Source organism: Entamoeba histolytica, genomic scaffold (genome assembly GCF_000208925.1).
Source record: "Entamoeba histolytica HM-1:IMSS scf_1104750517543 genomic scaffold, whole genome shotgun sequence".
NCBI classification, from domain to species: Eukaryota; Evosea; order Mastigamoebida; family Endamoebidae; genus Entamoeba; species Entamoeba histolytica.
This window is the reverse complement of record NW_001914990.1, coordinates 17,940-45,399: the sequence shown is the minus strand read 5'-3', so window position 1 is coordinate 45,399 and position 27,460 is coordinate 17,940. Positions and strand designations below refer to the sequence as shown.

At 24.8% G+C, this 27,460-nt stretch overlaps 14 protein-coding genes across 14 annotated transcripts, besides 1 other annotated feature; 7 read left to right on the top strand and 7 right to left on the bottom strand.

The window, feature by feature from the left end:
- Positions 1-510, top strand: EHI_081430 (adenylylcyclase-associated protein, putative; the record flags this gene model as incomplete). The annotated part of the gene is made up of 1 exon (XM_001913822.1): positions 1-510. A coding segment is annotated over one exon (491 nt), but the record flags the coding sequence as incomplete, so codon positions are not given.
- A 4,072-nt stretch (positions 511-4,582) lies between these two features.
- Positions 4,583-9,339: a repeat region.
- Positions 9,340-10,644: 1,305 nt separating this feature from the next.
- Positions 10,645-12,945, bottom strand: EHI_081420 (Sec6 protein, putative; the record flags this gene model as incomplete). The annotated part of the gene is made up of 1 exon (XM_651712.1): positions 10,645-12,945. One exon carries the CDS (start codon positions 12,943-12,945, stop codon positions 10,645-10,647), a length of 2,301 nt encoding a protein of 766 aa, XP_656804.1.
- Positions 12,946-13,189: 244 nt separating this feature from the next.
- Positions 13,190-13,982, top strand: EHI_081410 (40S ribosomal protein SA, putative; the record flags this gene model as incomplete). Its single annotated transcript, XM_642787.2, has 1 exon — positions 13,190-13,982. The coding sequence occupies one exon, from the start codon at positions 13,190-13,192 to the stop codon at positions 13,952-13,954; it is 765 nt and encodes a 254-aa protein (XP_647879.1). The 3' UTR covers positions 13,955-13,982.
- A 398-nt stretch (positions 13,983-14,380) lies between these two features.
- Positions 14,381-16,064, top strand: EHI_081400 (AP-2 complex protein, putative; the record flags this gene model as incomplete). Its single annotated transcript, XM_001913821.1, has 2 exons — positions 14,381-14,533; positions 14,592-16,064. 2 exons carry the CDS (start codon positions 14,381-14,383, stop codon positions 16,062-16,064), a joined length of 1,626 nt encoding a protein of 541 aa, XP_001913856.1.
- A 54-nt stretch (positions 16,065-16,118) lies between these two features.
- EHI_081390 (WD domain containing protein) lies at positions 16,119-17,534 on the bottom strand (the record flags this gene model as incomplete). Its single annotated transcript, XM_651709.1, has 2 exons — positions 16,119-16,249; positions 16,298-17,534. The coding sequence occupies 2 exons, from the start codon at positions 17,532-17,534 to the stop codon at positions 16,119-16,121; spliced, it is 1,368 nt and encodes a 455-aa protein (XP_656801.1).
- An 86-nt stretch (positions 17,535-17,620) lies between these two features.
- Positions 17,621-18,841, top strand: EHI_081380 (uncharacterized protein; the record flags this gene model as incomplete). Its single annotated transcript, XM_651708.2, has 1 exon — positions 17,621-18,841. The coding sequence occupies one exon, from the start codon at positions 17,621-17,623 to the stop codon at positions 18,839-18,841; it is 1,221 nt and encodes a 406-aa protein (XP_656800.2).
- A 22-nt stretch (positions 18,842-18,863) lies between these two features.
- Positions 18,864-19,223, bottom strand: EHI_081370 (vesicle-associated membrane protein, putative; the record flags this gene model as incomplete). The annotated part of the gene is made up of 2 exons (XM_644433.1): positions 18,864-19,152; positions 19,213-19,223. The coding sequence occupies 2 exons, from the start codon at positions 19,221-19,223 to the stop codon at positions 18,864-18,866; spliced, it is 300 nt and encodes a 99-aa protein (XP_649525.1).
- A 118-nt stretch (positions 19,224-19,341) lies between these two features.
- Positions 19,342-20,397, bottom strand: EHI_081360 (uncharacterized protein; the record flags this gene model as incomplete). The annotated part of the gene is made up of 1 exon (XM_651731.1): positions 19,342-20,397. One exon carries the CDS (start codon positions 20,395-20,397, stop codon positions 19,342-19,344), a length of 1,056 nt encoding a protein of 351 aa, XP_656823.1.
- A 1,115-nt stretch (positions 20,398-21,512) lies between these two features.
- Positions 21,513-23,251, top strand: EHI_081350 (uncharacterized protein; the record flags this gene model as incomplete). The annotated part of the gene is made up of 2 exons (XM_651730.2): positions 21,513-22,972; positions 23,017-23,251. The coding sequence occupies 2 exons, from the start codon at positions 21,513-21,515 to the stop codon at positions 23,249-23,251; spliced, it is 1,695 nt and encodes a 564-aa protein (XP_656822.2).
- A 128-nt stretch (positions 23,252-23,379) lies between these two features.
- On the bottom strand, positions 23,380-24,387 carry EHI_081340 (ser/thr protein phosphatase family protein; the record flags this gene model as incomplete). Its single annotated transcript, XM_651729.2, has 1 exon — positions 23,380-24,387. One exon carries the CDS (start codon positions 24,385-24,387, stop codon positions 23,380-23,382), a length of 1,008 nt encoding a protein of 335 aa, XP_656821.2.
- A 92-nt stretch (positions 24,388-24,479) lies between these two features.
- EHI_081330 (Rab family GTPase) lies at positions 24,480-25,183 on the bottom strand (the record flags this gene model as incomplete). The annotated part of the gene is made up of 2 exons (XM_651728.2): positions 24,480-25,062; positions 25,125-25,183. The coding sequence occupies 2 exons, from the start codon at positions 25,181-25,183 to the stop codon at positions 24,498-24,500; spliced, it is 624 nt and encodes a 207-aa protein (XP_656820.1). The 3' UTR covers positions 24,480-24,497.
- A 342-nt stretch (positions 25,184-25,525) lies between these two features.
- EHI_081320 (40S ribosomal protein S23, putative) lies at positions 25,526-26,015 on the top strand. The gene has a single exon (XM_643880.2). It carries the CDS (start codon positions 25,529-25,531, stop codon positions 25,952-25,954), a length of 426 nt encoding a protein of 141 aa, XP_648972.1. The 5' UTR covers positions 25,526-25,528; the 3' UTR covers positions 25,955-26,015.
- A 103-nt stretch (positions 26,016-26,118) lies between these two features.
- On the top strand, positions 26,119-26,787 carry EHI_081310 (uncharacterized protein; the record flags this gene model as incomplete). The annotated part of the gene is made up of 1 exon (XM_651726.1): positions 26,119-26,787. One exon carries the CDS (start codon positions 26,119-26,121, stop codon positions 26,785-26,787), a length of 669 nt encoding a protein of 222 aa, XP_656818.1.
- Positions 26,788-26,833: 46 nt separating this feature from the next.
- EHI_081300 (uncharacterized protein) lies at positions 26,834-27,374 on the bottom strand (the record flags this gene model as incomplete). Its single annotated transcript, XM_651725.1, has 2 exons — positions 26,834-27,047; positions 27,100-27,374. 2 exons carry the CDS (start codon positions 27,372-27,374, stop codon positions 26,834-26,836), a joined length of 489 nt encoding a protein of 162 aa, XP_656817.1.
- Between the last annotated feature and the right edge of the window lie 86 nt (positions 27,375-27,460).

Below are 27,460 nucleotides of genomic sequence, written 5' to 3'. Positions count from 1 at the left end.
AAAAGAATCTTAATAAATGGGATATTTCATATCATAATGGCAATAAGAATATTGAAATTGATGGTACTTTCCAAGACTCTATTTATATATTCAAATGTGAAAATTCAGCAGTTAAAGTTAATGGAAAGATCAATTGTATTTCAGTTGATGGATGTAAGAAACTTACTTTAATTTGTGATACCATTGTTTCATATGTTGAAGTTATTAATTGTAACTCAATTGATATTAGAGTTATTGAATTAACACCAACTGTCAACATTGATAAATCACAATCAGTTAATGTTCATTTGTCTGAAAAAGCTCTTGATGGTAATACTACTGTTAATACATCAAAATGTGATGCTGTTAACATTTCATTCCCTAATCCAGAGGATAAAGAAGATGAAGTTGAATATCCAATTCCAGAACAAATTTACACTATTGTTAAAGAGAATAAGTTATATCCTCAAATTTATTTCCATGATAAATCATCTTATTACTTCCCAAAATAAGTAATTCAATTTTTTGATCAAATTCTTTTTTATTATTCTTTTTTTTTCTTCTTTTTTATTTATGAAGATAGATTTAAATTCATTTTTTTATAAGTGTTAATAAGAAGTAGTTAAGAAGGATTATAACTCTTTTTTTAGTTTTATTGAATTTCTTTACATTCTTTTATTATTATTTGTGTTAAATCATTGTGTTTGTATGTATGAAATACACATTAATAACTATGAAAGTGTTTTGTTCATTTCTTTTTCATTGTTAAACTTATTGTTTTATTTTATTGATAGAATTATTTAATAGTATTAATCATTATTTATTGAATTAGTTGTTGAGTAATTTTGTTTTATTGATGCATTATATGATTTGTGGTTAGTGTGTTATTTAATCAACTTATTTTCTAATTGAGGATAATAAATAAATTGAAAGAATAAAAATATTATAATAACACTCATATCAATAACTCATTTTAAATTCTCTCTATTGTGTTTCAATGGTTTAACTATAACATTATATTACAATACTTATATTTTTTTTAATAATAACATAAATATACGTTTCTTTACAAAAACTTTAATAATAAACAATAAATCAATATATTAAACAAAACAACCAAATTACAAAGAGCCATTTTTGAACCAGTATATTTTTATCAACTGTTTTGATGATAAAACAGTTCTAACAGACATAGACAACAGTTACTGAATTAAATACAATTTATCTGAAATTATTATAAAAAATTACTTAATCAATCAATAAAAGGAAATGTTATAAAATAAATGATGTACATTTTTAAAGTTGATTAATGTCAATTTGCATAAAATAAATATTCAAAACAAAACTATTATTTTAGTTGAAGTTTACATAACCAATATCTTTATTTATGATAAATCATACACAAAACATTGAAATACTGTTATAATACTTTCTCTTCTCTTTATCATATCTTTATAAAAATAAAATATTTCATTTTATTTATAACTGTAAGAGTTTTATTTGCCACAGTACCAGATTAGGTAAAATGGTGTATAGGACTCTAAAAATTTTGCTTCTATCTGAAGTGATGATTATAAAATCATAACTTTTGAATAAAAGCTTATGTAATAATTGAGTTTTGTTGAGTTTTGATTTTAAATTAAATTTCGTTTCATCCTTATGAATTTTGACAGAGTAAATTAACTAAATACTAAACCAAAATTATTCTGTTACTTTGTTAGTATCAAGTATTTAACTAAATGGAATATGAATTGAATAAGATGCAAAATCACAATAATTATTTGTGGGTACGAAAATTAGCAAAGAAAAAATGCATCTAAATAATTTACAAAAAAGAAAAAAGATGCAAAAAAATTTGCATCCATAGAATATTCCATTTATTATATTTTGCTCCTAAATAAAAATAAAAAATAAAAAATATGATAAATACAGAATATATAAATATTTATGTTTATATTTTATAATCATTTCTATTCATTTTGTATGAAATATTAATGAAATAGATTATTTGATTATTCATATTCTTTTATTTATATGTTATTTATCTATCGTATTTTTATCTATCTTATTTTTATATATTTATTTCTCTGTTTATATTATTTATATCATTGTATTCTTCTTATTATCTATATATTATTATATTCGTGTTATTTTATTATTTTTATGTTTATATTATTTAGATTTTCTTCTTGTTATTCTTTATATTTAGATGTATTTGTTTATTTGTTTATTCATATTTTATATTCTTATCATTTATATCTATTTTCATTTTATATTTATTCTCTTTTGATTTATAATAATATTGATTTTATCTTTTATATTTTGATTTTATTATTATATCATTGACTATCATTTCTCGTTTTATTTATCATTTATTCTTATTATTCTTTTGTTTTTATAATCTATATCATATATTCATTTCATTTTCATTTATATTTTATCACTTATTATATGTTATAATAACATAACACATATGTTTGATTATATAATAAATATCATAATGAAGTTATACACATAAATAATAAACATAAAAAAGAGTAAAATATTTTTCATTAATAAAATATTGTTAATTATTTTAAATCATTAAATTAGACACTTTTATTGAATATTTCTAATTTTTACATTAAAAAATACACTTTTTATTTCTTCTTTTCATATTTTATTACCTCTTTGTGTTTTATTATTTTTATATTCTTCTTCTACTTTATTTTTATTCTTTTATAGATTTATATTCTTTTTATATTATTTGGTTTTCGTTGTTGTTTCTATTTCTTTCTTCTATTATTTATCAATTTTATATTCATTCATTCATTCTTTTTATTTCTTTTTTATTAATTCTTGAGTATTGTATATTTCTTTATTATTTCATTTATATATTATCAAAATATATGTTTTATTGATTTTATGTTGAATAAAATATTGAATAATTCAATATTTTCATTCTTGATTATTCATTATTTATTCTGAAATGTTGTGTATATTTATTATATTAAATGAATATGATGAATGAATATCAATATTATTGTTTATTTGATTTTAAAAAAAAATAAATGAATATGAAATAATAAATGAAATAAAATAATGAAGACAATGAAATGATAATGAAATAGAATAATCTAATATTGAACAAATCAAATAAAGAATATATTGAATATATCATTATTGTTACTTTATTATTTGTTATTTCAATTATTAAATATTAATAAATTATTATTCATGAATATTTAATTGATTATTATTTTACAATTTCATTTTCATTTTATTTAATAAATGAAATATAAATAATAAATGAATGAATAATAATTTAATATATGAAATAATAAAAAGAAAGATAAATAATAAAGAAATATGATGTATTTAATATATAATATAATTTATTATCAAATATATTAATAATATCAAATGATGAATTATTTTTATTTCAAAATATTTTGCATCAATAAAATATGTTGCTAAATATTTTGCATCATTAAATTTTGCATCATTAAATTTTGCACTTTTTTTATTTGTTTCAATAAAATTTGCATCCTTTATTTTTTTCATTCTTTTCTTCTTTTATCATCTCTTTTGTTTTATTACACTTTATCTTCTTTCTTTTTATATTCTCTCCTTTCTACTTTTATTCTTTCTTCATCTTCTTCTACTTTTTACTTTCTTTTTATTCTTTTATATCTTTCATTCTCTTCTTTTTCAATTATTTGCTTTTTTCATTGCCATATTATTCTAGTCACTATAACAATAATATAAGATGAAGAAATAAAAAAAGTACTAAACTAAGTTTCAATAAATATTGATTTTTCTATTTAATTTTAGTTATTAAGACTATTTCATTAACTCTCTTCAGAGTCTTCTTCATGAGTTATTTTTATATCTCTATATTCACCTTCTTATTCACCAATTTATTTCATTAATTCTTTCATTGTATCTTTTACCTTTATTTACTTGCAATTATAATGTTTTATTCTTTGATTATTCTTATTGTTTTTTATCGGCTATTCCATTTATTGTCATTATTATTTAAATTCATTTTATTTTAATCTATTAGTTTGTCTTATTTTGTGTTGATGAATTTTATCTCTTTCTACTTTATTAATAAATTCAATATTTATTGTTGTTATTTTATCATTACAAATATCACATCATTTCATTTACTATTTGGTGTTATTATTAATTTGTTCATTCAGAGAAATATACAACTTTCTTTCATTAATTCACTTGTTTATATTCATTTCTTTTAATAGTAATATTATTCATCATTTTATTTGTTATTTTCTTATTATTTCATTATCATAATATCATTATTATTTCACTACAACTTCTTGGTTATTCTCATAATAATATTGATTAAATATTCTACTTGTATTTTGGTATTTGTGGTAATATTAACTGTTTTATTATCATTATGTTTGAATGAGAATTGATTATGGTGATAATAATTATGATAAAATGTAATAAAGTGATTATTGTTATTATTTGTTTGATAATGTTGATGAATATAACAGTGATAATGCCATATAAATCCATTTGTTTGTGTATATCATTTCTATGTAATTTTCATTGTATGTTGTTAATTTAGAAATGAATATCATACGAACAAATAAATAAAGCAATTAATTAAGTATTAATAGAAATAGCTTCTATTCTTCCTGGCTCAGGGGAGACTAATCCCGTCCCTTCGTCTTCTTCTTGTAGCTCTACTGAGTATGTTTGATTGTGATCTCCGCAGTATTCCATGACATTCATCATGTTTTTTATGACAAGATTTTTAATTTCTTTTTCGATGTCGATCTCAATTTTTAATTCTTTAATTAATTTAATACTTTCTTTATTTATTAATCCATTTATTGAGATTACTACTGGATTTATTCTGTCATCTTTTAATTTTTCTATTTTCATTAGAATATTCTTTAATTCCTTATACTTATTTCTTTTCTTCCAATAGGCTCAATTAATATTGTGATCAGCCACAATAGTCATATCAAATATTAGACCAGTTTTGTTCTTTTTATCTATTACATATATATCTGATATTTTGTGATATTGTCCATCACTTTTAGGCAATATTTGTTTGTTCCATATCATTGTGATGTCTTTATATTGGAACATTGTTTCATATGGGGGTTTTTATATTGATTATTTCCAGTGTATTTTCTTATTAATCAATATTATAATGCCAATATTGTCATGTTTCTCCATTTGTGATTTTTTATGATAAATACAAGATAGTAGAATGTGTTCTACTGTAGCTATCTTGTCTTTACAAAGTGTTGAGTATCTCAATCTTTCATTTTTCATTATTTTTGATTTTCTATACACACAAAATATTGCTCCATCTTGCATTTTAGTTAATTGTAGAAATGCATTTTTCTTAATATTGATTGACTTCCATGCTTTCACTGTAGTAGTTTTATCTACTCATTTTGACTCAAACCATCTTCTGAAGTGTCCGCTTATTTGATGGCACTTCAATTTTTTGATGTATTTATCATTAATTTCTTTATTTCTACTACTTCTTTTTCTTTTTTCTTTTCTATAAATTCATTTATTATTTCTTCTATTTTTGTTTCATTTATTTTATGAATTATTGTTTTTTAATTCTATTCCATATTCCCTTCTTACTGTACCATTTATCTAATATGTTATTTCATATTTCACTTTCTCTGGTACAATAGTACATCACTGTTCTAATTATTTCATTAACATATTCTTCATTTATATTTATTAATCATTCATTTCTTCTATAATAACATACAACCGATCTTTGGAGTTTCACCAATGTATTTTGCCTTTCTTAAATATTTTCTTATCTCCAAATCTATTTTATCTAGGTCAGTGATTTTCCAATTTACAACTGATGCTGAATATCTGAAGATATTGATTATTTCCATGTTTATTCTAGTAATATATCTTCTATTACTACTTTCATCAGTGTTTATTTCTTCCATCTTCTGATTCATTTTTTCTTTGATGGTTTTACAATTGAAGGTATCATCAATTTCGTCGGACTGCCATATTCCTAAGTATTTATACAAGTCATCACATTCAACTACGGGGATGTTTTACATTCAATTTGGTATTTCTTTAATGTTTTTTAATACCAATCCTGACTTTTTCTCATTCATTTCCATCCCTATTCCACTTATTATTTCCTTAATTTCGTTGTGGATTATTCACATTTCTTCACTATTTTCTGTCATTATTCTCAAATCATCCATATATAAAGTGTGATTTGCTTTTGGGAATTTCTCTTCAATGATTTGAGAAATTACATTCATCTGTATGATGAAGAGTAGATTTGATAAGGAATCACCTTGTAAAATTCCTCTATTTAATTTAATACATCATAGATATTCATTATATTTATAACCGATGAATATCTTCCATCTAGTCATCACACTTTCAATAATGTTAATGATGACACCCTCTACATTAAAATACTTTAATGATTCAATTACCCATTCGTGGTTTACTGTGTCATATGCTTTTTTAATGTCATAATATGACTCATCATATTTTGGGTATTTCTCTTCTTTCTGCTGCTTTAACATATAACTATTTATTATTCATTCTTTAGCAGCTAAAGATTGTAACTTACATCCCAGTTGATTTTTACTAATTTTCAATGGTTCACAATTCATGTTAAGTCTTCTGTGAATCTTTTCTTTTAATATTGAGGTAAATACTTTCATAATTACATTTGTACAACTGATATGACGATAATTAGTGACATCATTCCTATCACCTCCTTTGTGGATTAATAAAGTTCTTCCACTTACCATGTCTAATGGGATGTTTTGAATGAAGTTCAACCATTCATTAAAGATATTGAGAATGATTTCTCTTGATGATGACATCCTTTTCCAATAATACCCATATATAGTGTCTATTCCTGGTGTTTTCCAGTTACTTATTCTCATTATACTTAAATTTAATTCATTTATTGTTATAATGACACTATCATAATTGATATATCTTTTATTCAATATCGTGTTTTGTTTTATTTTCCAATTCTCTTTATTTAATATCACCTGTGTTTCATATAACGATTTCAAATATTCTAAAGTAATATCGTTATTTGGGTATATTTCATTATTTGTTTCTTCCTTATTCTAATTTTCTTGTTAGAATCAAACATGATTTTATTTGTATTGATTCTGATTATTTCATTTTTATTAAATTTAATTCTTTCTTTATTCATTGTCATCATATATTTTAGGTATTTTATTCTTTCTAGTGCTTTGACTTTTATTCCTTCTTCATCATTTTCTTTTAATTTCATGATGCACTTTATTCTGTACCATTTCCTTCCCTTGACCAAATCTTCTAGTCTATTGATTTTATTTAGGATTTCTTTTATTTCATCATTTTTATTTCTTGTTATTTTATTTTGGAGATAAAGATGCATAACCATTGAAATATTCATATCATCTTGCAGATCCTGCATTCTGCTTCCTGACCATATCCATCTATTATTAATTTCCATTATCAATTCGTCAGTTTATTTTCTTTTCCAGTAGTAATTAATGTTTGAACATTTTTCTATTTTCATTTCTTTTATTTTATTGATGAGAGTGTTAAGGTATTCTTCATCAATTCCAGTAGAGTTATTCTTTAATATGATGTTTTTTATTATTGATTTACACTCTACTCTTCTATTATATCATTTACTTTCAATTTAATGTATTGTTTAGTATTTTCTTTTATTTTATGTGATATTTTAATATAGTTAATATATTCATTTTCATTATTGACATTGATGTTTATTGCTTTTATTATGCTTTCAATTTGTTCTTTCTTAATTTCTTATATAACTTTTTATTTAACCAATTAATTGCAAAACAATACAACACTTCAATTAAATTTCTATTTCTTTGGTTTGTTGTATTTCTTGTCTGATTATCATCTCTTGTTTTTTTGACAATCAGTGCTTTTCTCTTCGTTTTCAACTACTGTCTTTTTCATAGGAGTATTTTCGTTCATCTTCATCGTCACTGATGATGTTTTCCTCAGTACTGGTTGTGTATTTATCACAAGTGTCATCGTTTTCTTCTTCTCTAGTTCCTTCTGTGAAATAAAATTTTCAATATCATCTTGTTGTTTTGATATTATTTGTTTTTGTGCTTCATTTTCTTTTTGTGTGTTGTCTAATTCTTCTCTTGTTATTTCTGCAATTTCTTGGTTTTTAATTGCATTTTTTTGATATTCAGAGATTTGTTTTTCTTTATCTCTTATTTCTTTCTTTAATTCTTTAGTATTTTCCTCTATCATTTCAATTTTCTTCTCTAATGTGTTTGCATTTTGTTCTAGCATTTTGTTTCTCTTTTTCAACTTTTCAATTTCTTCTTTCATTTCTTCATTTTCTTTTTCCATCTTCTTTTTATTAGCTTGGATACAAGGATTTTTTCTTCTTTATTATTTACTTCTGTGATTTTTCTTCCTTCTATCTCGTTTATTTTTCCTTGTAGTTTTAAGTTTTCTTCTTCTAATTTTTCATTTTCTTTCTTCATTTCTTCATAATTCGTTTGAATCTTTCTATTTTGTGTTTTCATTTCTGTAATTTCTTCTTCAAATTCTTTCCTAACTATTTCTTTTGCTTTTCTCATCATTTCTTCTGAGATGGCTTGTTCTTCTTCCATTCTTTTCATACTTAATTCTTTAAGTTTTCCTTGTAATTCAGTAATTTGATTTTTCAATGAAAGTATTTCTTCTTTTTCTTTTTCTTCTTCTATCTTTTCTTCTTTATTTTTTGTTTCTTCTTGTATTTTCTTTATACTTTCTGTTTCATTTATTATTCTTGCAATTTTACATCTATCATTCATTTCTTTAATTGGGTTTTTGTTTTTAATTTCTGCTTCTATAGCCTTAATGTCTTTTTCCTCCCAATCTTTTGTTTTTTCTTTAAACTCTTCTTTCGTCTTTTCAATTATCTTTTTCTTTTTAATTGAATATACTTCTTGTTGATTATCATACCATTTTTTCTTCTTACCTTCATATTTTTTAAGTATTTCTTCGTATTCTCCTTCTTTCCATTCACTTGTTATTTTTTTTATTCTTTCTTGTATCTCATTTATTGTTAGCCATTTGTATTTGTTATTTGTATAATCTTTATTATTATTGTATTTACCTTGTTTTTTATTTGTTTTTCTTTGTGTCTTTCGTCTTCTAAACCCTTTTTCCTTGGTGTATCGTTTACCTTTATTATTATAATTGTTATGCCATTTATTGCTATTGACATTTCTTTTTTTATTGTATGACCTTGGATTTCTATGTCTTGTTTGCTTTTCTTTACAAGACTCTAAGGTTTTACACAATAGCCATGGCATTAAAATTTGTTGTATTTCCTGCATTGGAAAAGGATCTTCCATTTATACAGAAAATAAAACAAATAACAAGAAATGATAAAAAGATAAATATTGAATTTATTAATAAAGTAGAAAGAGATAAAATTCATCAACACAAAATAAGACAAACTAATAGATTAAAATAAAATGAATTTAAATAATAATGACAATAAATGGAATAGCCGATAAAAAACAATAAGAATAATCAAAGAATAAAACATTATAATTGCAAGTAAATAAAGGTAAAAGATACAATGAAAGAATTAATGAAATAAATTGGTGAATAAGAAGGTGAATATAGAGATATAAAAATAACTCATGAAGAAGACTCTGAAGAGAGTTAATGAAATAGTCTTAATAACTAAAATTAAATAGAAAAATCAATATTTATTGAAACTTAGTTTAGTACTTTTTTTTATTTTATTGTTTTTTCTTCTTTAATATAAAAAAAAACATTTAATTATGTAAGTTAAATTGATTATTATTTGGCAATTTATCTTTCATCTTAATACCCTTTCAAGTTTATATTTTCTTGGAATGTATTATAATATTATTATCTCTCTGTTTAAGTTATAAACATAGAATATATTTATAATACTTCTGGAATAGTTAATAATTTATTTTCTTTTTTTATGTCACTCAAACTAAACTAAAAGAAAAATCTTTTTTACTACAGAATTAATTAATAACGTATAATTATGAATGAATAAATGTTGAACTACTACTTAATTATCTGAACTTTATTTCTATAATATAAACAGATTAAAAAGAAGTTAATTAACACAATCCAAAAAGAAATAAAAAAAGAATAAAACTAACGACACTCAACTAAAAAAAAACCAAAGATTTTAAAAGAAACATTTTTCAATAGAACCACTAAAATTCAACACCTTCAGGAATTTTACCAGCTGCTCTTTCTTCTTCAATTACTTTCTTCCATTCAGTCATAACCATTTCTAATGCAGCAACACGAGCATTATTTTTGATTGCTAACACACGACCATTTCCAATCCAATTATCGTCTTGGTTCTGATAAGCCAGGTCAAGATACTTTTGTAATTCTTCCATAGTAAATGAAGGGTCACTTTTAATTCTTTCAAGGAAGAGATTAAGAACAGTTGTAAAGTGGTCATCAAAAAGTTCTTGTTCCCATTCAGAGTCGTTTGTGTCCATTTGTTCTTCAATGAATTTTGTAGTTCTTTTTGGACAAAAGTATCAAAAACTTCAATAGAGCAACTACGTTTTCTTTTCTACCAAAAACCCTTTTTTTTCGTTATTTCATAGAAAACATAGAGGATAAAGAGAAAACATCAAAAACTATAAATTATTTTGGCTTAATGAAGTTGAGTTTTGATGGTATTTGAAGAGTACTAAAGATAGTTGGTTTTATACGTGAGAAATCAACATTTAATTGGTCATAAACATTTTGTAAACCTTCATAAGCAGTGTCTTTATCACTTGACCCAAAGTCATCACGTTCAGAAATTAAAAATCTAACAATTTCAACAGGGCAATCTTTATAGTCTTGTAAAATAATATTATACCCACTTCTAACTGAATCAGCTTCTTCTTTTAATAATTGAGAAAATCCTCTTAATACATTGAGATGTCCCATTAATTTTTTCTTATTTACAAAGTCTTGAAGGAAAGAATTTATTGTTTCTGAATCTTTTGCAATCATATCTCCTGTATTAGTTCTATCTTTACGATTAAATTTATGTTTCTTTGTAATTAATTGAGTAATGTATTTATTAATTAAATCAACAACACATTTATCAACAATATCTTCTACATATATTTTTAATAAATTTGGTTGTAAATCTGAAGATGCATATTCTTGAATACATCCAGCAATCATCTCTATACAATCATCATCTCCATAATATTCATCTTCAAACAAGTCTTTAATTTTTACTTCACAATCATCCATAATAGTTTCTCTAATATAAATACATGCTTCATCTATTAATCTATCAAATGAACCTATAACTGTAGAAAAATCAAATTTATCTGCTAATTCTGTTCCAATAATTTCAGTAACTTTTGATAACATATCTTCTGTTTTTTCAATACATGCATTAGAATTATTAATTATTGAAATAACATATCCAAGAGGTAATGAAACATCTTCTGTTTCTTCTTGTTGTTCTTCAGTTAATCTATTATATGTAAGACTATCTTTTAATTGTTTACTAACAACAGTAGAATATAATTCTAATGGAGTAACTAATGCATTAACTACTTCATAAATAAAATCACTATTCTTTGACGTTTTAGCAATTTCTATTTGTTCCTTTACAATACCAAATAAATCTACTGGAGCTGTAGTATATAATAAATTATTAATTGTTGATGGTGTTTGCTTAACATCTTCTTTAGCAATATTTGGTACCCATTCAAACATTTTTCCTCTAATTCTTTCACGATATTGTAACTGTGCTCCACGAAGAGCTTCATAAAAATTAGGTACTGAATCAGAAGGAACACCAATTCTTGTCATTGTTGGTAAGAAGTCATCAGTAACCCATTTTAATAATGAAATAATAGTAGTATTTGCAATAACAGTTCCACCTAATTTGTCAGGATCAGAATTAGACCATAATTTAAATAAATCATATAATTTTGTTGTAGTAGACATAAGATAAATATTTTTAATTTGATATTCAGGTGGGAAACATGCATCAGCATCAAATGATGCGATAGTAAGTTCATCGAGATAGTCTTGAAGACTTTTCATAGTAGGAGATGTATTAATCCATGGTTGATCAGCAATTTCAAATTTTTTGTAAATAGACTTTTCAGCAGCTGTTTTAACAAGTCCTTGAATTTTTTGAATATAATCAACACCATCATATTCATATTGTTGAATTTTTGAATTTTCAACTTTAGATTGTTGTTTAATTAATTCTCTATCTCTTCTATCTCTTTCTGTAATAACTGCTATTTTAACTAAAATTTCTGGTCTTTTATTTGCTCTTTCAATGAATTCTTCAAAAATATCATCAATAGATTGTGTTAATAATTGTCTTATTTGTGTAATTTGTTGAAAATATGGATCAACATCAGCTGTATATGGAAGTCCAAATTTTCTAATTTGTTTTTCAATAGCTAATCTTAACATTTCATATGTACGAACTATTGAATGAACTCTTAATAAATTTTGTTCATCTTTTAACAATTCTTCAACTTCTTTAACTTTATCTTTTAAACATTTTAAATATTTGACTGTTTCAATAACTTCTTTTAAATTTCTTTTAATTGTAGTAATTTCTTTAACAAGTGCGTAATTTTGAAATAAATCATCACATGCTTGACAAATATCTGCAATTTCTAATGATAATTTATCTATTTCTGTTGCATTTTCTTGAGACTTTTCAAGTAATTTTAATCCAATAGAAAATCCTTCTAACTCTTCTTGAATTCTTGTCTTTAATCTTGCATCTAATGACTCTGATTTTTCTAATGCTTCTATCTCTCTTTCATTAATAGTTCCTGTTGATTTATCAGAACCAAATAATCTTTCTATTTCATTAATGGCTCTTTGTTCTGCTTCTTCTTCCATTGTAAGTTTTTTTTCTTCTTGTTTAGCAAGTACAAATGTTTTTACAAGACTCGTTGAAATCATTTATTTAATTTGTAGATTATTCCTATTTTTATCTCCTTCTGAACTATTTTTATTCTATTTTTATTTTCTTGCATTTTTTTCATAAATAACTTTTTATCACTTATCATAATAAATTATTCTATTTTTTATTATATTACTTTTTATTATATGAATATAATAAAATTATAGTAAATTATAATTTATCTTATCATTCTAACCCTCTTGACTATTTAAACCTTCTCTTCTCTTCAAAATCTGAGACTTCATGAGCAAGAACGTCAAAACTAACTTCCCAGACATTCTCAAACCATCCGCTGAAGATATTAAAATGATGGTTGCTTGCCGTGTTCATATTGGAGCTACTAACTTAAACTTTGCTATGGAAGAATATGTTTATGAAAGAGGAAACAACAATGAATGTATCTTCAATCTCATGAAGACTTGGGAAAAACTTTCACTTGCTGCTCGTGTCATTGCAGGTATTTCAAATGAAACCCCATCTGATGTAGTTGCTGTTGCTGGACGTGAGATGGCTCACAGAGCATCACTTAAATTCATGAAATACACTGGATGTACTGCTGTTGCTGGAAGATTCACACCAGGATCATTCACTAATCAAATTCAAAAGAAATTCATGGAACCAAGACTTATTATTGTTTCAGATCCATCTGTTGATCATCAAGCACTTAGAGAATCAGGGTACATTAATGTTCCAACCATTGCCTTCTGCAATTCTGATAACAGTCTTAAGAACGTTGATATTGCTATTCCATGCAATAACAGATCAAGACTTTCAATTGGTCTTATGTGGTGGATGTTAACTAGAGAAATCCTTAGATATCAAGGAAAACTTGCTAGAGACGAAAAGTGGGATGTTATGGTTGATCTTTTCCTTCATAGAGAACTTGATGCTAAGAAAGATGCTCCAGTTATTGCTGGTGAAGAAAAAGTTGCCAAAGTCGAAGACAAGAAAGCTGCTAGTGATGCTACTGTTGCTTCAACTGAATGGGACGACCAAAAGAAGAACTAAATTGAATTAGTCCAAATTTTCTTTAAAGAATCATTTGTTTTATTTTAAAAGAAATTTAATAAGATTAATGTATTTTTATGAATTGAAATATACTGTAGTTAGTCAATATAAAAAGAAAGGGGAGAGTTTTCATGAACCAATGGAATCAAAACTTGCTGAAGAATTTTCAACTGAATTTAATTCAACATATAGCGTTGGTAATGAATATGAAAGAATGTATTACATCATTCATTATGAAGAAGTTGATTCAAGTAAACACCGAATTAGAGAATGTAGAAATGAAACTAAATTGAGTATAATGTCTGAATGTTCAATTGAAAGACAAATATAAACATTAATTTAAATAAATTGTTTGAAGTGAAGATGACAATATATTTTTTTAAGAAACTGGATAATAACCATCTCAATAATTACTTTATTCTTTTTATGATTAAAAGAGAAATTAAAAATTATCAAAATAAATTACAATCAGCCATTTCATCAAGAAACATTGATGAAACAAAATCTGTTATTCAAAATATTATAATTCAATCAACAAGAGGGGTTGACATGTCACCATTATTTGCTGATGTTATTATGGTTTGTTTTTATTTATTCACAAAGTTAAAAAAAAATTTAGTATTAATATATATAAAAGGCATGTGAAACAGATGATATTGAATTAAAGAAAATGGTATATATGTATCTTTGTACATATTCAGAAAAATATCCTGAATTATCAATTTTATGTGTTAATACATTTTATAAAGATTGTAGGGATAGTAATCCAATTGTAAGAGGTTTAGCAATTAGATGTATGTCTAATTTTGAAGTTGATACAGTAAGAGAACATTTATATGATGAAATAGATAGATTAATGGATGATAATAATACATATGTAAGACGATGCTCATTAATGGCGTTAGGTAAAGTTTTTAAAGATAAAGTTATAACGACAAGACCAAAAACAGATTTTATTCCCAAAGTAGTTAGATTAACATTAGATAATGACCCATCCATTTCATTAGATGCTTTAATTATATTAAAAGAAATTAATGATGGAAAAGTTACAATGACCAAAAAGAATATTGAACATATTCTTGGAATGATTAAGAGACTTCAACCTATTGAAGTTGCAGAAGCAGCAATGTTATTAAGAAATTGTGAAATAATGGAATATTCAGATGTTGAACATATTATGAATGCTTTTGATGAATTTATTGATTCATTAGACCCAGCATCAGTAATGGAAACAATTGAACTATTCTTATATATTAGTGAAAAATTCATTAAACAAGAAACATATACAAATGATATTCTTCAAAGAGCCACAGATGGATATACTGGACTTTATAATTATTATTCTACAGTCAATGCACAAATAGTTAGTGTAATACTAAATGGGATATTATCAATCACTCAAAAATATAATCAATTTTTTAAGAATTCATCAATCATTATTCCAACATATAATGACCCTGAAGAAATTGTAATGCTTAAAATGAAAATTTTACAAATTAATACAACAACAGAAAGACTTCTAAAATTAATGAAACATTTTAAAACATTAATATTAGATACTACTATTCAAAAATATATTGTTGATGGATTAGTTCAATTAGGATATCAATCTAGAGAAAATGCTGATATTGTAATTTCTTCGTTTGTTGAATTATTAAATAAACCATTAAGAAGATGTGTAGAAATCAAGTTGTTTTCAGGAATAGCTCGATTAATAGAATATTATAATGATATTACCTCTGATGAAATTAAATATATTAGTTATTTGTTTGATGATGCTGAAAGTATTTTTGAATGTGATGAAGAAGATATTACTCATGTTTTTTATATTTGTGGAGAATATGAAGAATGTTTCAATTTAGATATATTTATTCAAGCAATAGAACATTGGAAAACCTTAACATTACAAAATAAACAATCATTATTAACAGCTAGTGTTAAAGGATTTATCAATAATAAAGAACGATGTTCTACAATATTAAAAGAAATAACAAAAAAATGTTTAGAAGATGAAGAAATAGATTTGAAGATTCGTTCAAGGTATTATCTCAATTTGATTGATACAAATTTAATGAAATTAAAAGAAATAGTATTTCTTCATCATTATTAATTGAAATAATTCATTATATATTTTCATTAGTTTAAAATAAATATTAAATAAGATTTAATCTAATTTTCTTTTTATTTGATATTCATCTTCATCACTTTCATTTATTTCTTGTAATATAGTTTCTTTCTTTATTAATTCTGGTTGGTCTGTATTATATTTAAATAGTGCTTTTCTTGGGTCAACAACTATAGAATTAATTTTCTAATAAAATAATTAGTAAGATATAAACAAACGAGTAAAATCTTGTTTTAATTGAATAGTAGAGTTAAATGATTCATTGGCTTCATCTTTATATAATGGTTTATATTCTAAGTCAATAGCATTTTCTTTTTGTCGTTTATGTTTGTATTTTTTATGATGATATGGTTTTTGTTTGATTATATTCATATCCTTGATTTGTTGTGGTAAATTTTCTATGAATTTATCTTTACAAGATAAACATCCATTTCTACTTAGTGTGTCATCAAAAAATATATGAATATGACCAGTATCATCTCCAACAAAGATTTGGTTGATACAATCATTCCATTCAATAAATGTTCCTTTTTCTATTTCAACTTCATCACACAATTCATAATTGGATGAATTAATGAATTGAAGATGAGTGTCATTACAATACACAATAAATCGGTTGTCAGGACTAACAATAACATTATTATGAAGTGTTGGACATTTTACTTCAAGATGTTTAATACATTTATTTATTTTATTATCAAAAATATATAAACCATCACTATTTCTTGTAATCATCATTGTGTCATTACAATACCATTGAACAGATGTATGATATGATAAATTTGTTTGGTATGAATAAATAGGATGTGTTTTTGGTATTTTAGTATCAAATACATCAATTACATTATCATGAGTTACACATACTAAATTACCAGAAGAATTATAATTACAAGATGTCCCAGCTGACCTTTTTCCTTTAAACAATTTAATAACTTCTTTCTGTGATGTTTCCATTGTAGTAACATCCCAAATTCTTAATGTCCCATCAACAGATGTTGAAATAAATTCGTTTTCACAATTTGGGGAAAATTGAACTTGAGTAACTTCACTGGTATGTCCAAATGTTTTCTTTAAATCAACAATGTACATATCCCCTTTCTTAGACCCCATCTTAAATCGTCCATCCCTATCAAATAACTTAATTTGTACGTTTGAAGTTCCAGTAATAAATAATTGATCATTAAATGAATGAGAAATTGAATTAATTATGTTACCTTCAAAACTTTGAAGCTCTCGAAAAGGTAAGAAACGTGAATCCATAATAGTAAAATCAAACAATTGAACTTTACAGTCATTTCCTCCACTTAAAAATCTATTTCCATTTTTTTCACAACTAATACTTGTTGTAGTTCTTTTATGTGAATCAACAAGTATTTCATTTGTACATGGAATTTGATATAGGTTTGTATTTATAGAAGAGTCTTCAAACCCATCACTACTATCACTATTATCCATATATTTTATTAAATGTTTTTTTCAAGTTCTTTTCAATGATATTATCTTAAAACTAAAAAAAAAGATTTCTATTCAAATTCTTTATCATGCAACAAAATCAGCAATTTCTTTTTAATTTACAAACATACCCTGCAGTAGAAGATTATATTAATACTGTCTTGACTTCAAAAGAAGATGATTTTTATGACAAAATCTTTAATCAAATTGATGAATTAAAACTTAAATTGGAAATCCAACGTCAAAGTATAGACAAACTTCGGATGAACACAGCTGCACTGGAGTCAGAAATGAACCGAATTCCTTCTTCTTTTTCTAGTCAACAATTCACCCAGTCGCAAGAATCATCATCAAATCCACATCTTAAACAAAACTCTCCAACAAAACAAGTTAAAGCATTATCAACAACACAACCAAATACACCACACTCTAATACAGAACATCAAACAGTTGAAGAGACTACTTCAACACAACAAAAACGAGTCAGACGAGCACACTCAATTGACACCACTACTCTATTTGAACCACAATACCAAACAACACCACTAACATCACAAAAAATTGTATCATCTCCAAGTACAAATGGAAATCATTCTACAAGTTCTCAAGAACCTTTCTCATTGCAAAACAATGAGGAACAACTAAGTAGTTCTCATAGTCAATTTAGTTCTTCGATTGCTCCTCCAATAATAACCAGTCCAACACCTAAAACAGAATCAGCATCAATCCCAGACAATCATCCAGTATTATCACCGAGGAGTAAAGCACAATCTAATCAAACAATTTTCACTGCTGTAACTGATAAAAGTGAACAAAAAATAAAAGATAAGAAAGAAACTAAAAGTGTTACAGACAGTAGTGATATTAAAACACCAAATGACACAGAGAAACCAGAAACATTTACAGTTTTTTTTGGAAAGAAACAACAAAATCAAGTAAGCAAATCAAAAGATGAAGATATTAACAAAAAACAACAAATGTTAAAAACAAATCCACTTATAAAACTACAAAACGAAAGTCAGTCACAAAGTACAACAAAACAAAGTCAATCTCAATTATCTCAACCAATTACATCACAAGAAGAAAGCCAAACACTAAAAAAAGAACAAAAAAAGAAAGTTAAAATTGTAAACAAAAATGATATTGATAGTTATAAGAAGATTGATAATTTACCAACTATTCTTCCTGAAACTGCTGCACAAGGTCCACTTCCAACAACATTTAATCTTCCATTAACAGGTAAAAAGAAATCAAGACTAAGACAAGATGTGTCATCAAAAAGTGGGGATGATGATGATAGTAAAACATAAAATTAATTTAAATGATTATCATTTAATTAGAACCTGACTTAGCAATGATAATAATAATAATGATGATCACAATAACAATAACAGCAACAACACCTCCAATTATAAGCCATAATTTCATATTTTTCCACCACATTGTTCTCTTTAAATCAGTAGATGCTTTTCTAAAGTCATTAGCATGACCAACCATATCTCCAGTTTGTCCTTCAAGTTCTTCAGCAGTAGCAATATTTCTTGTCATATCTTGAATATTTTGTTGCATTAATCCTTGTGTTTCTTCAAGGTCACTATTAATAGCTTGAAAACGATCATCACTGAAAGTTGAGTAAACCAAAATGAGTTAATTTTATAAATAAAGATAAAAAAGAACTAACCGTCCTGACATTATTCAATTATATAAATTTTTAAGATTTGGTGTTTTTGAAGTTTCCATTCATTCAATTATAGAAAAAAATCTATAATGAATATGTCATTTTCTTTTATAAATCAATTAAACAATCATCTCAAATTGAAGCGTTAATTTGATGGGTGAATAACTCTGTAAGCATAAATAAAAATACTAAATATTCTATTGAACAATCAAACATTCTTGATATCCCTATAAAAATTACAACAACTGAAGTTAAATTTACTCTTGAATTTGCCCAACAATACATCCAAGTCATTAACCATATAAAAACTAATAAAGTAACAATATTAATCAAGTCATAATTTACATTAAATAACTCAAGAATTGGAATAACTCTACATGATGTACTAAATGCAGAATACATAAATAAAGGGAAAAAGAAATATAGTGCTGACAATAAAAATATTCTAACAAATATTGATAACAATACAAATGTAATCAAACTAACAAATAAAGCATACAAGAAACCATTAGTCAATAAATAAGAGAAAGTAGTACATGATACTATAAAAATAATAATAGGTAATATAATTTGTTTTGTAAATGTATATGACCTTCTAAATAACATTGATAACCCACAAATAATATAAATAATTGGTTTGTCTAAACCAACAACAGTTATCACATCATAAAAAAAATCAAAAATACCTTCAAATTTTGATTTAATTAAACTTTCATTAAATCCTTCTATTATTTTATTCCAAAATAAATAATTACTTTTCCCATTAATAAAAATTTGTTTCATTACATATTGTACTATATTACAAATCCATTGTGTTGTTAATGCAACATTAAATAATGAAAATATAACAATCCCAAAAATGATTAATGAAATAATATGAATAACAACCCAAATAATGAATTTGTCTTGAGGTAATTGATTTAATATTTTTCCTATTAGTGTTAAACAAATAATTGTAATCCAATAATTATCAACTATTGTATCTAGATATCCTAATAAATAACAAATTGCAGGATGAAATGGACAATGATGTTCACACATTTCATTTTCCATTGCCATTGATATAATTTCTAATGGTTTATATGTTTTATGAAATGCATTAGGAAAATATGATTCTATGAAAATAATTTCAGAAAATGTAAGAACAGAAAGTAATGTGAAGATATGAGTGAAATTCCAGTGAATCATTCACTCAAAAGTATCAATACTAATTTTTATAGTTTTAATATTTATTTTTTTTTTCTTTAAAAATAGGTAAATTTACTAGTTTATAATTGTTATTCATCATATTATTAACTAAATTAGATTATTCTTATTAATTCAAATTTTCTTTTTGAAGTATCAAATTTTTTTTTATTATGAATTATATTAATGTTATAATCTAATCATCGTTTGTAATCCACAAAAAAAAACATTATTTTGATGTAAAAATAAATGTAGAATATGTATTTTTAAATTTGAAAATACATGAAAATACATTCAAACAACATTTATCTCAATATTAATTCTTATTAAAAATCTTTGTTCTAATAAAGTAAAAATAACATTTAATACTCTAATTTTATTGAAGAAAATGAAATTAATTGATTTTGTTCATTAGTTCCTTACGTCATTATGATTAATACAAGTAGAAGTATTAGAATAAGAAAACAAATTACTAATTCTGAGTGTTTATAAAAAAAAAAGAAAATAAGAATATGGTTATGACGACAGTAAAATCAAATGAATTAAAAGAAACAAAAATCAAATTTCTTAGAATTATTGAATAAAAATTGTTAGCTCTAAAATTGAAAAAGACTATGAAAGAGGAACTTTCAATCTCTTACAAATCTCTCAATTGAAAAATGATCATTTAATCTCATCTTAAAATAATTCATTCATTAATGTCTGATAAAAAGTCTTCTCATTCTTATGGTACTTTAAATGCTCGTAAAAAATCTTTGAAAGAAAGAAAATATTTTGATTCTGCTGAATGGGCAAGTGGAGATAATACATCTCTTCAATCTCCACCAAAAACACAAATACACATTCCTCATAATATACCTCCTCAAACTTCCAGATTGAGTCTAAATTCAATATATATTGAAGAATAATCAAATATTGTTTTTGTTGTTTAAATATCTTTTTTAATTAAGAAGAAGAGAAATTAAAGAATTGAATCATTGTAAAAAAGGATAAATAACATTTTTTTTATTGAATAAAAAAAAAGAAAAGAAGAAATAATCCAAAAATGAAAGGAAGAAAAAAAAAGGGTGTAAAAAATTAAAACAAGTTCTAACTTTAAAAGAAAGAAGTTTATTAAAATGAATCGTTCTCCAACTAATACACCTATTAAAAAGACATGGAATAAGAATGCTATTAAAGTTTCAAAAAAGTTTTCAAAATTATTTCAGGAATTAAGAAATGAATCAACAAAAGGAGAGTTATCAGAGAAGTCAAGTATAAAATTAAATCAACAATTAGAAACAATGGAATTAATTTTTTCACAACAACCATATCATGAAGAAATTGCACCAGATGATGTTGGATGTGCTTTTATTAATTTATTAGAAAGTTCTATTGACTTTTTATTAAGAGCAGAAAATGATGATAATACAGTTAGAGTTTATGAATTAATTTATAAGCTTGTTATATTTGAAGGATACCAACCATATTATTTAGAAGAATTTCCACCAGAACGTATGACATCAGGAATGATAAATATGTTTACTGGATATCATTCAGCACTTTTTAGATGTGCATTATTATTAATATCTTCATTATCATCTTCAAACATTCTTAATGAAATAAAAGACCAAAAAGATAAATTAAAAGTAAAAAAACTAACGACATTCCAATTTGTTATAACTGCACCACCTTTAGAAGAAATTCAATATAAAATTGTTTCAAAAATATTATCAGCTATATCATTACGTATTCCTCTAATATTAAAAGATATTTTTGAATCTGTTGGTTCAAAACAAGTTCCAATATGTCGTAATTTATATAGAATTACTGTATGGGATTCATTTAATAAATATTGTTGTAATATAAATAAAAGTTGTCAAAGATTTTCAAATGGAATTTCTGGAGTTGACACTAAATGGACGTTACATTTTGCAGCTAGATTACCATTTTCATATTATTATTTTGTATCATTTCTTGAAGACCTTTTATTAATTTTTGAATATAATTCTGATCAATTTGTGTCAGTTCCTGGATATTCTATTCTTAATTCATTAATTACTCATTTATCTCATGGAAGAATATCAAAAATTAGTGAAGTTGAAATGTTTTATAAAACTGAAGCACTTTTATGTGTAACTGATTATCCTACAATTTTAAATCAATATATTAATGATAGATTATCAAGAACAAATGCTTATTCTATTGATAGTTTAGCAACATTTGTTGTATCTTTTCAACATATCTTTATGGAACTCAATGAAAAGAAAATTATTATAGAAGATATAGAAATGAAACGTATTATACAAGTATTACAAGCAATTGTTACATCTGATTCATATTATGCTTTAACTATTATGTTTTCAATGATTTATGAACTTCTTCCTATTCTTAATAAAAAATATCGTGTAATGCTTATTACTTTTATTATGGATAATTTTGAACATTTCTTTGTTCATTGGTATTACCAAGCACGTATTTTCTTTTTTAAATTAATTCATCTGAAAATGACACTTGCTCCTTCTTTCAGAATTAATGGTGGACTTCTTCCAGAAGAAATACATAAATATGATACTTATGGTGATTTATTATATGATCAGTTTGTTACTTTTTAATTGAATAATACTAATACTAATAATATAGATCAGTTTGTATTGGTATAGAAGAAAAAATAAGAACTTTAAGAAATATCCAAAAACATAAAGAGCAATTAAGTGACTCTGAAAAGAAAAATATTATTTATATCAATCAAGCATTTAAAGAATTTGATGAACAATCCCAATTCTTAGAACAATGGAAAAAATCAAACTCATTAACTTGTCCAATTGCTCATTTAGACTTATCTTTAGTAAGTAATCTTGTAAGTAATCTCATTTAACTATCTTATTACAATTATTTTCATTGAATTATCATATCAAATGTATTTTATTACATTAATTGATTTTTCTTCTTAAATTTAAAACCATTCAAAAATCAATCAAAAATGTGTAGATTGTAATCTTTTTTTTATAAAATATTTTTGTCTATTTGTTTCATTTTATTCAACTCTTTTTCTTTTTTAATTCGTTCTTTTCTTTTTCTCTTCTTCTCTGCTCTAGACGTTTGATTCAATAATTTACTATTTTCTATTTCTCTGATTAATACTAATTGATGATTTCGTACATCTGAACTTACTAATTGAAAACAAGTATTTCCTTTACAACAATGACAGCCATTAAAACGATTAACAATATCATCAAATGTTTTATATTCTTCTAAATGATATAACCTAGGTAATGTGTGTATATGACCAAATATACAAAAATTAGGATTAAACTCACATATTTTTTTGGATATTTCTGAATCGTCTCCATTCTCATTAAATGGAGGATGATGAAGAACAATTATTTTAAGGCGTTCTGCTCGTTTACACCTCTCTGTCATTCTCTTAATTGCTACATCCAATTTTGCTAATTCTTCCTTTTGTTTTCCTTCATCAAAAGGAACAATAAGTGGTTCAGGGATAAATGTTTGAGGATTGATTGGAGGCCAAACGTTGAAATTGAAGTCACAAAGTGCTGTACCTCCTATAATTACATCATCATCACAATACTCATTTTCTGCAGTCAGGAAATGCATTCCATATTTTTCTTCTAACTCTTTAACGAAAGAAGTACGACTTTTGAACCAATAGTCATGATTTCCTTTGCAAATAATTTTAATTCCTGGACGTTGTTGGATCCATAACAAGTCTTTATCACCTTCTTTCTTTATATTTTTAGTCCAACTAACATCTCCAGCAATTATGACAATATCTTTGTCATTGACATTTTTGTCCCAAAATTGTTGAAGCACTTCAGTATGATTCTTCCATTCATCACCCCAAAAGGTCATGTCCTTTGTTATTTTCAAATAATCTATCTTTTTAGAAGGATTAGAATCAAATCCAGGATACTTCTCCTTTGCTTTTGTAACTAAATCAAAGTTAAGATGAATGTCTCCAATAGCAAAGATTCTTCTTGGTGTTGATTCCATGAATAGGGTTGTCTAAAATTCAAAGTTCATTCTTTCCTTAGTCATTAAAAGAAAGAAATCAAGAGAGAAAAAAATAAATAGAATAGACAGATATACGTGAAAAAATCAAATTAGCAGCTACAAGATGATTGTGTTTTGTCTGGTTGAAGATCAATTTGGACACTTGGCAATGGCTCTGGTTGTGGAACCTCTTTTTGTCTCATTGCAACAAGAGTAGCAGCTTTAGTAAAAGCACTGTCAACATTCCATCCGGTTTTAGCAGAACATTCAAAAAATTCATATCCATTTGTAACACACCATTGCCTTAATTGGTCAGAACTTACAGCACGATTAGCTGGTTCACAATCATTTTTGTTTGCAATAACAACATAAGGGAATGATTCAGGATCACTAGGATTTCCTCCACTAATGAATTCCTTTCTCCAAACTTCAAGATGTTCAAATGATTCTGCAACTGTAACATCACAAACTAACATACAAACATCTGCACCTCTATAAAATGCAGTTCCAAAAGAGGCAAACCTCTCATGACCAGCAGTATCCCAAATTTGTAAAGAAATTTGTTGGTCATTAATTGTTATATCTTTTGTCATAAAATCAGCACCAATAGTTGCTTTGTATTGAGATGAAAATTGTTTTGTTACATACTGATTGAGAAGAGAAGTTTTTCCTACACTAAAAAATTATTATTATCATTAATTTGTAACCATAATTAAACAATAAAGAATATCACAAACCCACTATCTCCTAATATGATAATTTTAAAGAGATTTCTCTTCTTTCTTATTGGATTCATTGATTTATTAACATTTTAGAGTTCAGATTATTTTTTTCTGAGTTTCTTTTTTTTTCGAACCTCTAGATTCCACTGATTTCTTCTTTCTTCTTTTGGGTTCTTCCTTCATCCGTTTCTTTTTTATTTCAATTCTATTTATAATTATAAGTCTTTTGATTGAATTTATTTTAAAAAACCCTATTCTATTTTTTTATTTTGTTGAAAATAATTTTGATATATAAAACAATAAAAATCGTGTTATTGTTTAAACCTTTAGAGGAAATAAAATATAGAATATAATAATTTTTAAATAATAAAAAATAAATTAAAGAAAACCTAGAACTTAAAAGTATTAAGTCCAGAGTAATGGCTAGAGGTCTTCATGCTGCTCGTAAAATGCTTGCTCAAAGAAGAGCCAATAAATGGGCTGATAAAGAATGGAAAAAAGGAAAACTTGTAACCAGATATAAGTGTAATCCACTTGGAACTGCTTCACATGCCAAAGGACTTGTTCAAGAAAAACTTGGTATTGAAACCAAACAACCAAACTCAGGTATTAGAAAGTGTGTCAGAGTTAGATTATTGAAAAACGGTAAAAAAATCACTGCTTTTGTTCCACGTGATGGTTCACTTAATTATGTTAATGAAAACGATGAAGTTTTAATTTCTGGTTTTGGTAGAAGAGGACACGCTGTCGGAGATATTCCAGGTGTTAGATTCAAAGTTGTCTGTGTTGCTGGTGTTTCCCTCTGGGGTCTCTGGACTAACAAGAAACAAAAACCACACGCTTAATTAAGTATGTTGTGATAGTTTTAATGATAAACATTCTGAACTTTTGGTTATAATTTTTGTTACTTTAATGGTTTAGTAATTTGTTATTTTTTGAAAAGTTAATTTTTATCACTTTCTTTTAAGTATTGTTTTTACACTTTAAACGTTCATCTCAAAAAATCAGAATGACTTTAGACAGTTATAATGTCAATTATCCTCGGTTCCTTCAAAACTATAATTCACGAATTTCTATGTTTCAACAAGATATATCTGACTTAGATAAACTCGAAGTTGAAAAGAAGATGATCAATGAGTCATTAGAACAAACCATTTCTGATAATTTTTTACAAGTTGATGTTAATAACAATTCAATAATTGTTAAAGGAAAGTGTGATCTTAATGATATCATGTTATTAATTCATCTAAGAGGAAATAAAAAATCAACATACACTGAAAAGATAAGAAATCCTATATTTTCATTCATATTTACTATTCCATTTGGTTATTATGAAGTTAAAGTAATTGAAGCTAAAACTATGAGAGTTATTCTTGGAAAAAGTAATGTTTTTGTTGGAAGTTTAGTTCCATTCACTTTTGTTTTAAAAGAGAATGGGTTTTTGATTCAATTTAGTGATAGAGGTAATGGATTTATAGGAATATTGCCAGAAGACAACAATGAACTTAATTTTAAAGGTATTCAATTGTTTACAATAACCAATGGAACTAAAACATTTTTTGCAAGTTGTAGTACTATACCTCAACGAGGTGAAATACGTTATTATTCCTCTACTTGTCATCAAATTAAAGAACATACTCCTTATTTATCGTATCAACCATTTTCATTTATCAATTAATTTATTTATTATTCTTTGAAATATATTTTATTAGATAAGAAAACAATCAATATAAAATATCATCAGGATCTTCTGGTTTATATATTGATATAATTGATGAATTAACACTTTCAGATGATTGTAAAATATCTGAAAGTAACGTATAAATTTCATCATCATTTTTATTATTTCCTTCTTCTTCCATTTTCTTTTCAGGTACAAGCAATGAATCTTCACACATTTGATGTACTCTATCAGATGGAAGTGGTTTATTAACTTCACTATATAAATGATAAGAAATAAGAATATACACAAATAACAATAATAACAAACGCTGCAAGAACAGATAATTTTTGTTGAATTTTGTTTTGGACTTTTCTATAATAAATTGCTTTTTCAATTTTATCCAATAATTCTGGATTTTCTAAAAACTTAATGTATAACATGTGTTTAAGTTGATATTTATGTCTTAAAAAAATATCATGTCTAATAGAGTCATCTTGAATAAAATTAAAATAATTATCAAAAGATTCTTTAGTAATAAATGAGTTAACAATATCATTAATAAAGGGAGAAATACGTTTAATGTGTTGTTGAGCTTTTTCCATAGAATATTTTTAGTTTTTATTTTTTTATTTTAATATTTTTAGATTTTATTTTTTTTTATTATAAAAGAGAAAAATATATTTTTCTA

Excerpts from the sequence above, each read along its gene's own strand:
- EHI_081320 (XM_643880.2), top strand. The coding sequence starts at position 25,529 with ATGGCTAGAGGTCTTCATGCTGCTCGTAAAATGCTTGCTCAAAGAAGA.